Source organism: Lithobates pipiens, unplaced genomic scaffold, assembly GCF_037356315.1.
Source record: "Lithobates pipiens isolate NorthernLeopardFrog02 unplaced genomic scaffold, aLitPip1_a1.2 Scaffold_3, whole genome shotgun sequence".
In the NCBI taxonomy this organism is placed as follows: domain Eukaryota; kingdom Metazoa; phylum Chordata; class Amphibia; order Anura; family Ranidae; genus Lithobates; species Lithobates pipiens.
In genome coordinates, this window is record NW_027507790.1 from 228,376,744 (window position 1) to 228,389,256 (window position 12,513).

General features: G+C 43.7%; 1 protein-coding gene across 3 annotated transcripts in view; it reads right to left on the bottom strand.

Moving 5' to 3' along the window:
- The window catches only part of SPEF2 (sperm flagellar 2), a 231,501-nt gene that overhangs the window by 88,938 nt on the left and 130,050 nt on the right, over positions 1 to 12,513 (bottom strand). For 2 of the 3 annotated variants that reach the window (XM_077462868.1, XM_077462871.1), the window contains exons 13-15: positions 10,953 to 11,031; positions 7,969 to 8,051; positions 940 to 1,043 (exon numbers count right to left, since the gene is read on the bottom strand). In XM_077462868.1, the coding sequence (XP_077318994.1) occupies positions 940 to 1,043; positions 7,969 to 8,051; positions 10,953 to 11,031 (266 nt within the window). The remainder of the gene's footprint in view (positions 1 to 939; positions 1,044 to 7,968; positions 8,052 to 10,952; positions 11,032 to 12,513) is intronic. The other variant, XM_077462869.1, reaches the window with a different exon arrangement.

Genomic DNA, 12,513 nt, shown 5'->3' on the forward strand with positions numbered 1-12,513 from the left:
CTATGAATAGAACAACAAATTTATTCTAAATTAAATAACACATGTGGATGCAGCCAAATTTCTCCTGGATATTTAGGTATCAATGACCCTTACTTCCAAAGAGGTCAACAATAGGAAACCTTTTCTGAGGAGAACTCATCACTGCTGACATCTTCTTCTGAAAAAACTAGTTCTCTGGCTGTCATGCTGATCCATTGTGCAAGTATGTAGTATAAGAAGCTCCAAAAAGGCATTATTGTCTTGGGTCAGTGACTGAGATAGTACTGAAGCCAAAGACAGCCAGGCAATTATTATTCTAAAAATAGGCAGCAATAGAAGCCACCATAATTGTTTGAAAACAGGTTTCTTTTGAAACTGGAAATAGTATACGAGTAAAATACTAATCTGGGGTCTATAACTGCTTGCTTGCCACTCATATAAGTAACCTAAAGCGGCGCTCCACCCAAAAGGGGAAGCTTTGCATGTTTGCTTCTCCTCCCTCCACTGCCCCATTTGCTACCTTTTGGGGTTTTGGTGGGAGCGGGTACCTGGTTTTGACTGGTCCTCGCTCCCATTTCCGTGTGACTGCTCCGTGGAAAAGGCACCCGGACGTTTAGCCCCTCCTCCTTCCCCTGCAGCCGGGCCATTCACAAAGCGCAGTGTACTTCGCGCATGTCCATTAGGGAGCCAGCTACGAAGCTGTAAGGGTTCACTGCCGGTTTCCTCTACAAGAAATGGCGGCGGCAACACCTAACAGCCGATTGGAAAATTAACTGGTGTGAAGACACCGCTGGATCCCTGGACAGTTAAGTGTCCTAATAACAAAAGTCAGCAGCTACAGTATTGTAGCTGATGGCTTTTAATGTTTTGCAGAAGGAGCCTGGAGCTCTGATTTAAGGAATGTATAATGGAGAACAGAGTATCCTGATTGTAGAAAAGAGAGAAAAGGTCTTTCCTTACTTGATGGCTGTGACAAGGATGTCAACAAGTAACTCATCTGGCACAGCTTTTCCCTTCTTCAGATATTTCTCCATCAATCTGCCCAGCTCGGCCCTGGCTGACAGCTGTATAAGTAGTAAGCCAAAAGAAGAAAATAAACAGAATACAGATAATTATGTCATAAAAAAAAAAAAAATATATATATATATATATATATATACACACACACACATAGCATATAGACTAAACTTCAGCGTTAACTGTTTGCTGTCCTTCCTCCAGCTGTAGGAGGAACAGTCACTCAAGTCATGTGTGACCACTCAGGACTGTTTTCCGAAAATCTCAGCACAGGAAAGGTATATTGACCCATTCAATGACACAATAAATGGCTAAAAGTTTGAATATAATCACCCAACTCAGCCCTACAGACATATAATACCCCAAAAAATATTAATACAACGTTGATGGGGAAATTGTATTTCATACTTCCTTATTAAAATTTGTATAGTTGTCCCACAATATCTAAGAAAGAAAGCCTCCAATATCCTGGTTATCCTGGTTAATTTAGCCGACTTCATACCGATCATTTCCTTACAATAAAGTCCTGTATATACTACAGCTAGAATGTGTATTATTGTCTCATCTCAGAGCTGTCATTAATAATTTAGAGCAAAATTACCTTTGCAAAGGGCCTCCCTATCCACTGATACTCACCTTGAGCTATACTACCCCTGCCTCTTATTCCTCTGTCAAATATGCCAATAATATCTAGTCCCTCTGGGGGTATAAGAATCCATGTGACATCCTCCAAGTGCTCGAATCCAGGTGTAAGCGCTAGAACATAAAAAGGGAAGTGACATCACTGCTCCCTCTAGCACTTGACACCCGCCAGCACTGTAGAGGTTAGGAACAGGAAGTAGTGATGGAAGAAAACTGGCAAAGTGAATATCAAAGGGTAAGAGGGGCACCCATTGACAGCTTCTCTTTAAAAAATGTTGAGCTGTCAATTCTGCTCCAGCCTGCTGACTAAAAAGTGACAGAGCCAAAGCATAATAATGGGTCATCACTAAGAACTCCCCTCCTGTAAGCATGGTGCCTTTGTTAGAATGACATCTCTGTGCAAAGTCAAAAGCCTGTATGGCTGACATGGCTGGCCATTGGTCTTACAGCTTATCATAGCTGTTGTGCTGGGAATTAGGGAAATATACAGTCAAATCCAGCCAGTTCAGGCAGTTACACAAACTTTTTATATGTTATGTTTTGAAAAAAATATACAACCACCTTAAAGTGACACTAAAGCCCCATACACTCTATCAGTTTTTCTGCTGACGTTTTCCTTCAGATTTACCAAAACCATATAATATGAGGTCAAACCTTAGGAGTTTCAATTTGTATGCAATCAGGCAGGCCCTCGCACTACATGGTTTTGGTAAACCTGAAGGAAAAACTCAGCAGAAAAACTGATGGTGTGTATGGGGCTTAAACAATATTCCTGTTCTCCAAAAACAATCCAGACACATCCATTACTTAAAAGGAGAAATACAGCTAAAGCTCGTTTGGCTACACTTCTCCTATGGATCACAGGAGTGCAGTTCGTTCTGCACTCCTGTGACCGATTTTCAGCCGACAGTGAGCTGAAGCTCGTTGTCGGCTGATCTCACAGAGTCGGTCCAGGCTCAGGCAAGATCGTGACAATGAAGTCAGGATCTGCCTACATACCTGGACTGGCACCTGGCTCAGCCTCTCAGTGATCCGCTGAGAGCCTGAGTCAGCCGCTCCCTCCACAGCCCAGTGCTCCAGTGAGCGAGGGGGGGGGGGGGTCAGAGCAGCGAACGGTGAGTGGCAGTCACCAGCTCCTTGCACGGAGAGCTGTGAGAACCTGGCAATCCGCGGTGTTTAATTGCTCGTTTCTCAGTGTAAGAGCCAACAGGGGGACAGATGCAGCATCAGACTGATGTTGCATCCACTTAGGTAAGATTGGAAAAAAAAACAACCCCATACTTCTCTTTTAATGGTTCTGTATTCTAATTTTCAGAAAGCTGTTCCTTGCTGTGCTTTTCAGGCCTCCTTGTACTGCCTGCCGTGAACTCCCAAACAACTCCCTTTTCCTCTCACTTCTGTTTTTTGGACTGAACAGTGTACAGTTGTGGCCACGTACACTGCTCTATGTACACTACAAATCCCATAGTCCTTAGTCCATCTTGGGAGTGAGCAAGAGAGTGTGGCTACGTTCCTACATACAGTGGGATCATGGAGAACAGATGTAGCCAACCTCGAACAGGAAGTCAGATCACAGCAGCATGAAAAATGGGACTTTGAGTTAAGAATACAATACAATACAATAGAGTTTAGTGTCACTTTACCTGTGTGTGTGTTTTGCCCCATACACACGGTCGGACAGTCCGACCACAAAATCCGTCGGATTTTTTCCGACCACAAAATCCGTCTGATTTTTTCCAACGGATTTTGGCCGAAACTAGTCTTGCATACACACGGTTGCACAAAGTTGTCGCAAAATCCGATCGTTCGGAACGAGGTGACGTCGTAACGTATGACGGGACTACATAGATGCCAGTAGCCAATAGCTTTTGTCTCCAATTTTTTTCTGAGCATGCGTGGCACTTTGTGCGTCGGAAATTCTCTACGCACGATCGGAAAAAGTCTGATCGGATTTTGTTGTCGGAAAATTTTAAATCCAGCTCTCAAGTCTTTTTGCCAGCAAAAGTCCGATAGAGCCCACACACGATCGGATTTTCTGACAACATAATCCGATCTGACTTTTTCCGTCGGAATTTCCGACCGTGTGTATGGGGCATTAGTGTGTAAAGTTCAGTTTTTAGACTCGGTTCACAACGTATGCCGATGCGGCTCCCAGCAGGGGTCCTGTGCGCCCTGGTTCACCATTTCAGGTCTGATTTCAGCCTGAATTTTAGGCTGAATTCAGACCTGAAACGGACTAAAAGATGCATTTGCTTCTGCAATGCGCAACAGTGTGAACCCGACCTAAAGGTAGAAAAACTCAAAAAGAAATCCACCTTCAAAAGTTAAAAACATTATTCAAAAAATATGTAATTGTGATGTACACTTAGCTGGATGATTAATACTAGCGGCAGAGGATTTGCAGACCGCCAATGGTCAAGAGGTGAGTGGTTTATAACCACTGTACGTAAGAAGTCCAAGAAAGAATTCAAGCAGAAGTCACAATTATATCTGCAAAACCAAGAGTGGTTTATAGATAGCGTAAAGATAAACCATTTTTAGTCAGTGGTTGAAGGACTTACAGTAATATGCACTACCAATCATCTGGGAGGAAGCTATCTTCTTTTTCTGTACTACATCTTTCTATTTTAAACCTTATCATAATTTCATAAGGTCATTAGGAGTCAGGTTATCTCAAAATTGTATTTGCAGAAGTATAAGACGTTTCAGATGTGCTAAAATACAGCTAAAGGCTCCTATGTGACAATCTAAACAGGTCTCAAATCCAAGTACTATGCTCAACCCTCTTAAAAGATTTGTTCACCCTTCAGGTAAAAATAATCTAAAACACCACGGGGGGGTTATTTACAAAGAAAAATCCACTTTCCACTGCAAGTGCACTTGGAAGTGCAGTCGCTCTAAATCTAAAGCTCCATACACACTATCAGTCTTTCTGCTGAGTTTTTCCTTCAGATCTACCAAAACCATGTAGTGCAAGGCCCTGCCTGACTGCATTCACATTGAAACTCCTAAGGTTTGACCTCATATTATATGCTTTTGGTAAATCTGAAGGAAAAACTCAGCAGAAAAACTGATAGAGTGTATGGGGCTTAAGGGGTAGATCTGAAATGAGGAGAAGCTCTGCTGATTTTATCGTCCAATCATGTGCAAACTAAAGCGCTGTTTTTTATTTTCCTTGCATGTCCTCCTCGGATCTACAGCGACTTTACTTCCAAGTACACTTTCAGTGCAAAGTGGATTTTCCTTTAGTAAATAACCCCCAGAGAAACATTGCTAGGGCTCAAATACTGTACAATGTAAAGCAGCTAGCACTATGCCCAAATACACAGTCCTCAAAAATAAATATGCAAAAAGTGCAGCACTAACAAATTACTATAATAATATTTTTAATAGCGATAAATGCAATATTATGTGAATTTACACATAAGAGATGAAGGTGATCTACACAATCAAATATACATGCAAAACTGATGAAGAAATTATAAGGACCCCGTCATACAGGCTGTCTGGTTAGGTCCGTCTGTCAGTTTTTCAGGCAGACCTGTTCAGACCTCCTTGCAGTCTCCCATATGGAGCGGTGACATGTCCGCTGACATCCGCCACTATCCTATCCGATCCTGTCCGCAAAATCCAGACGGATGATGGTCCTATTTTCCATCCGTCTGGTGGATCGGATATGATCGGATGAAAATGGACAGGCGGTCCGTTTTCACCCAATTTCCCCATAGAGGGGAGCGGGACTGGGTCTGTCTCTGCTCTGCGCAGTGAGCAAGGGGAGTCCGCCAAATGGTGGTACCTGTGTGAAAGGGCCAAAAGGAGTAACTGTAAATTGATCAATTATATGAACTCATTATGAATCAGACCCAATGAAGAGCTGAGGAGAAGGGCGATTTTCATAAGAAATAGTGAAGAGATAAACCTGGGTCCCAGAAAGCAATCAGACTGGAAAGAAGACAGCACAGCACCCTAGTGAATTAGGTTGGGGGGATGCCAGATAGGAATGACCCTCAATTACAGGCATACCCCACTTTTAAGTACACAAGGGGGTTTATTTACTAAAGCTGCAAATCAGGCTCACTTCTGCATAGAAACTAATGTGCTTCCAGGTTTTATTACCAAAGCTTAATGGAACAAGCTGGGGTTAGAAGCTCATTGGTTTCTATGCAGAAGTGAGCCTGATTTTGCACTTTCCAGCTTTAGTAAATAAACCCCATTGTGTACTTAAAAGTGGGGTATGCCTGTAAGCACTTGATATATTTCACACCATATGGTTGGTCCCTCCACTCTAGCAATATTCCAGCTTGTTACCTCCACCAGTGTGGTCTCCACAGACTGGCACTCTCGGAATGGATTCAAATCATAAAGTAAGCAGATCAATACACAGGCATCATGGAAGAAGAAAGATTGAATAGTTTGTGCCATAAGCATTAATCTTTGTATCTTCCCCTTCTATAGAAAATGTAAACCAGTTAGTGAAAGGACCTCTTCTTTGATAAGAGTTATTGATATACTTATATAGTTTGATACTGTGGTGATTCACCTTCCCCACTATGGGAGGATCAGAGCCGGTTCACACAGGGGTGACTCAGATCCGACTTCAGGTCGCCCCTAGTCGCCCTTATGTTGTGCTACATGTAAAAATCAATGAATGTGAATGAGAGGCGTCTTAATGCACACTACTGAAGTCGCTCCGACTTCAGAAAAGGTTCCTGTACTACTTGTATCCGACTTGTAGGCGACCGGTACCCATTGATTTCAATGGAAGTCGCCTCCAAGTCGGATCTCCGTCTATATGGAGGCGACTCTCACAGAATTATCAGCTCTCGAGAGGGAACTCCATGCCAATTTTTTTTAATAAACCAGGATGCACAGGATGGGACCTGCGGCCCCATGTTGATAAGGACAAGGGCCTCTTCCCCTTATTAAAGGGGGCTCCCAGATTCCGATAAGCCCCCCGCCCACAGACCCCGACAACCAACGGCCAGGGTTGTCGGGAAGAGGCCCTTGTCCTCATCAACATGGGGACAGGGTGCTTTGGGGTGGGGGGGCCACACCCCCTTCCTGACCGGCCAGGCTTCGTGCTCGGATAAGGGTCTGCTATGGATCTGGGAGGACCCCCATGCCGTTTTTTTGGCGTAGGGGGTTCCCCTTAAAATCCATACCAGACCTAAGGGCCTGGTATGCTCCCGGAGGGGGATCCCAAGCCGTTTTTATTTAAAAAAAAAATTGGCATGAAGTTCCCCCTTGAGAGGTCATTCTCTGGCCACGGCAAAAGTCGATTGGCCTGGGGCGACCTACAGTCGTGTTGTAAGTCGCCCCAAGTCGTGTTGACATGCCGTGTCCAAGTTGCCTCCAAAAGTCGCGTTGGAAGTCGTGTTGCCCCTGTGTGAACCGGCTCTCAGGGCATGGACTAACAACCTTGCCCTTTATTTTTGGTGACTGGTAATGTTCAGACCCACACTCCCAGCAGTGTAAATCACTGAAGACTGGAGTAAAACAAAGTTCAGGAACTGGAAATGTTACACTGACATTTTTTAGCATACTTGTACAGGCAGTCCCAGAGTTACAAACGACTCCTACTTACAAACGGCCTCAAATGCTGGCCGCTTGTGCTCCACGCTGGTCCTGGATACCTCCAAGCATCTCCGGACACATCCCACACTGCAGTACTACATGTACTGCATGGTCAGAAGAGCCCCAGATAACATAACAAGCTCCCGGAACATCCCACATCCATGCACAGGCGGCAGTTATGCCGCGTACACACGACCGGACTTTCCGGCAGAACAGGTCAGATGGAATCAGTCCGTCGGATAGTCCGATCGTGTGTGAAATATTCAGATCGTTTTTATTTAAAAAATTCAGACGGACCTAGAAATAGAACGTTTCAAATCTGTCTGACTCAATTCCTATCGGGAAAACCGTTCATCTGTATGCTGGTCCGACAGACCAAATACGACGCAAGGGCAGCTATTGGCTACTGGTTATTGAACTTCCTTTTCTAGTCCCGTTGTACATCATCAACCGTTCGTTCGAAAAGACCGTTGGGAACTCCTTTGGTTTTCTTCGAGCCCCCCTGGATCTTTCTGCCACACCCACCATCCACTTTGGGAACCAACAATGTGGAGTCTCTTCTATAACAATGGAGCTTTTCCAGGATTTTTTATACACCTTGATGCACCAGAGGCTTCTGTATAGCTTAGTATAGACAAAATAACAGACCCAAAGCTCAGGTTTGACATGAAAGACAAAATGTGACAGTAATCACAAAACACAGTTCAGCCTAACCGCTCTATTACTTAACAGGCTCAAAACATATAGAAGATTTACCTTATTTTGCTTCTCAACAGAGTTTTCTTTAGTCAAGCTTTGCACTGTATGATGCGATGCTTCATTTATATGTTCATCATTTTCTATATGGGCAGCAAAATAAATATATTAAAGCGGAAATTCAGTCATTTTTCATCTTTCCATCAATTAAATCTTCTGCTCTTGTTGTTTTAACTTTGGCTAGTAAAGCATTTTTTTTCCGCCATAAATACCTTATACAGCCCACTTCCTGTATCTTGTCTAATAAAAAGCCTAGGCTTATGACATAATACACAGCTCCCTCTCTCTCACTCTTGTGAGAGTTTGCCAGAAGGGAGTGGGTGAGTCGTAAGAGGGCCAATGAGAGCTGCAGAGCTGGAGGTGTGCCTCTGTGTGTCTGTGTAAATCCAGGAAGTGAACAGGCAGCAGCTTCAGCTTCCCATAGTTAAAATGGATTCAGCCAGACTTAGTGGAGGGAGATTTCTGCAGTATATTTGGCAAAGTACAGAATCACAATAATATATATATGCAATAAAATTATATACAAAGTGGTTGGAGGGAAGCTTCAGAATGGCAAAGATGTTTTTATTATAAATTATGTGAGCAGACTGCAGTTCCTCTTTAACAATGGAAAATGTTACTAGACTGAAAAAAAAAATCACAGTTTATAATGTGGCTTAATACATTCTAAACCCAAGAACAAATGTAATATATATCCACCTACCAGTCCTTAGATGTGGTGGCTGCATTACTTTTATTTTCTCAAGGATTTTTTTCCTCCTTTATTTTCACCTGGTGATCTTGCCAGTAACATCCTTCCTGCCTAGGGAGACCATGCTCACTCGCTGTACTGTATGTATGGATAAGTAGCGCTGTCAACCTATTCTGCTCTCCTGATTTGGACCACAGACACTCCTCCCTCACCTCATTCAATCAACACAGGGGAAGGTGTTCTTAATGCAGAACTTCACCCAAAAGGGGAAGTTCCACTTTATGTCCTCCTTCCTCCCTCCTTTAGCACATTTGGCATAACATATTTTTTTCTGGGGAGCGGGTGCCTTGTTTGGATAGGTACCTTCCCACTTCCACTTCGATCACTTAGGTCAGGGGTGCCCAACCTTTTGAAGAGCGAGGGCCACTTGAGCGACTTGGTAACTGGTTGTGGGCCACAATGAGCGGAGTGGCTGGATGGCATGTCCGTGTCTGCTCTGCATTTGCAGAGCGGACACGGATGCAGCCCACGATACTTTTTAGCGGATTGTATTGGAGGTAGAACACAAGTCGGTTTATGTCTGTCACTACTTAGAGGTGAATGGAGGGTCCAGTTGGTCAGACTGTCGGACTGACCGTGTGAAAGGGGTCCAAGGCTGCTTTCACACTGATGCGCTGCAGTTTACATTTGTGCAACGCAGTGTACCTTTGGCTTTCCTGCAGTTTGCAATAGACTTCTATTATATTCTGCAGGTTTGATGCACTTTCAGAAAGCTCACCAAACTCGCAGGTAATAATAGTAGTCTATGGCTCAGTGCACCTGCAGATCAGTTTGAAAGCAGCCCAGTAACCACTGCAGAAAAGATATGCCCATGTATGTACTGTGATTTTAGCAATAAACTGATCTTTAATAACAGTATTCTTTCAATTCTATCCCAGAGCAGGAGGTCACGGGCCACATCAGAGGGCTCCGAGGGCCACATGTGGCCCCCGGGACACTGGTTGGGCACCCCTGACTTAGGTGATCCAAGCAGAAGTTTGGCCTCCGTCTATTTGCACCAAGCCTTTTGGGACATGTCACAGGTTCCAGAAGGTGGAATGTGATTGTGCATACAGGCTCCCTTCTACATAGAAACCAGTGAGCTTCTAAACCCAGCTTGTTCCATTAAGCTTTGGTAATAAAACCTGGAAGCTCATTGGTTTCTATGCAGAAGTGAGTCTGATTTTGCACTTTCCAGCTTTATTAAATAAACCCCATTGTGTACTTAAAAGTGGGATATGCCTGTAGTTAACTCTAATGCTGAGCTATTCAGAGAAGAAAATGGACAAAATTGAACCAAGTACATGCACAGAAAAAGTTCAGGTGGGATGGTATGGGGACTGCCAAAATCACAGATTAGACATGTCATCTCCCAGTCTGGTCACTATACCCAGCAAGAACAACATTTGCTGCCTTTGACCTATGTCCTTGCATTTCCAGCTAATGTAAAAATACAGCCGTTCATGGACCGAAATTTGGCCGGTTCAGCAGGAACATGCAGAATTTCAATGAATGTATGGCAGTTTCTGTTCAAGAGAAGTTGATTGATTGACTTCTTACAAATGGGACTGCTGGAAATTTTCAGTTCAATTAGCACTTCAGCCAGAAGGCTGCGGTGCTGATCAGCGTATTTTGTCAGTAGGGAGGCGGGGGAGTCTCCCTGTTATCAGAATACAATGACACAACGGGGATGATTCCCCGAATGTGTGGATGGGAGAATCAGCTTTTTTTTCAGCTCAACTTTAGAGTCTTTGTTGCGATTTTTAGGAATTTCATAATAACAGCAGCTAGAGAGGAATGGTTTGTTTTAAAGCGCCTTGCTACTTGGTAAAATGTGTAAATAGTTTAAAGTGGTTGTAAGCCCTTACATATACCCAGAGATTAAACAAATCCTCATATATAAGTTGTACTTGTTTACATATATAAGTTGTACTTGTTTATCTGCAGCTATCTCTTCTCTACCATGTACACTGTTTAAAGTCCAGAATTTATTAAGCTTGTCTGAGCTGTTAAAAAAAGGGAGTGGAGAGCTGCAATTACATTCTGCAGAACAGCAACAGAGCTGAGGCTGTCAATCAATTGGAGTCACTTCCCCTGTCACCTTTTTCTCTTGGTGTCAGAAAAGCTTCTGACTCATGCTGCCAGCAGACAGAAAAAGCTGACAGAAAAAGAGAAATTGCCTGGTGTTCAACTTCAAAGGAAAGAACGCACTGGACCACCTTGTATGCATATGATGTAATATCTGAAAACTCACCTGTAATTGCAGGAATACTTGTAGCAGATTGCACCTCTGGGCCATTCAATTCAGCAGCAGGAACATTATCCGTCTTCTGCTTTCATAATAGCAAAAAAAATAAAAAATGAATTTTTAAAGAGCATTCTTTCAAATCCCAGTAAAATACTAGTTCTCTCCAGATTTCCACCACAATCAGTAACTAATTCAACGTTCTCCTAAATTGTGATCAATTCATCCACCGTTTTCTTGACAGTGGGGTTGATTTACTAATACTGGAGTGTGCAAAATCTGGTGCAGCTCTGCATGGTAGAAAAAACAGCTTCTAACTTCAACTTGTTCAATTAAACTTTGACAAAAAAAAACTGTAAACCGATTGGTTTCTGTTCAGAGCTGCACCAGATTTTACACTCTCCAATTTTAGTAAATCAGCCCCAGCAGTCCTAAGACAGGCCAGGAGTTGAAATGGTGACATGGAAAGCTAAAATGCCTCTTGGCTCTTGGCTAAAATGGCTAAAATGCCTCTTGGCACCGTTTATGAGGTTTATGATGCTGTGGGGTGGGTGCGGTTTAAGATCATGTGACTGGCTGTCACAGCAATCACGTGGTACACAAACTCCGATCGCAAGGAGCGACTGAGAGCTTTTGGTATAGCGAAAGTAACTGTGCGGGGAGTGTGCACACTCTGAGCACAGGTGTATTGGGGGCAATTAACACAAATATGCGGCCCCTCAGCGCTGAGGATCAGTCCCTGAGAGGCAGCGTATTTGCATACGGCCAGCACCAAGGGGTTAACTAGGGTATGTCTCTCCTCAGTGCGGGATAGCTTAACAGAATTACACATATTTGGCAGGTAAAACAGTTCACATAGATGTATGTCAACTGTTAGGCTGCTAACCCTGGAATCTGTTGTCTGCATATGTTTTCATTTTTTCGAGCTAAGAACATTTTTAGAAAAGAGTTGAGGCCCGCCCCCATCTCTGCAAAGGCAGCGGCCAGGGTGTACACATGCCACGGCAATAATGCTTTGCTTAAAAGCAGTAATAATACCTGCTTCGGGCCCTACCACCCACCAAACGTGGGTAAACAAGGTCGCGGGGCTGTAGTGCAGCATTTAGGGGGTCAAAACAAGTGATGCGGAAGCAACATAATGCTTCCTCAATGCCTCTAAAAAGCAATCTGAGTGCAGGATGCTTTTCGGAGGAGCAGCAGTCTGTTTTTTCTGCATGTGTAACCCAGCTTCTAATCTGAGCTTGGCTTTCACACTGCCAGCGCCTGGGCATCGGCGGTAAAGCGCCGCTAGTTTTACCATAGTTTTTGCAGGTGCTGCCCATTGATTTCAATGGACAGGGGTTTTTTAGGGGCGCTCCTAAAGCACCTCAAAGAAGCTGCTTGCAGGACTTTTTTTGACGTCCTGCCAGTGCACTGCCCCTCGGGCTTTCACACTGGGATTGCAAATGAGGATTTTTTTCAGGCGCTTTACAAGCACTATATTTAGCGCTAAAGTGCCTGAAAAAGGACTCCAGTGTGAAAAGGGTCTTACTGTGAAAACAATCATTACGCAAAGTTCAACTAATTTTTA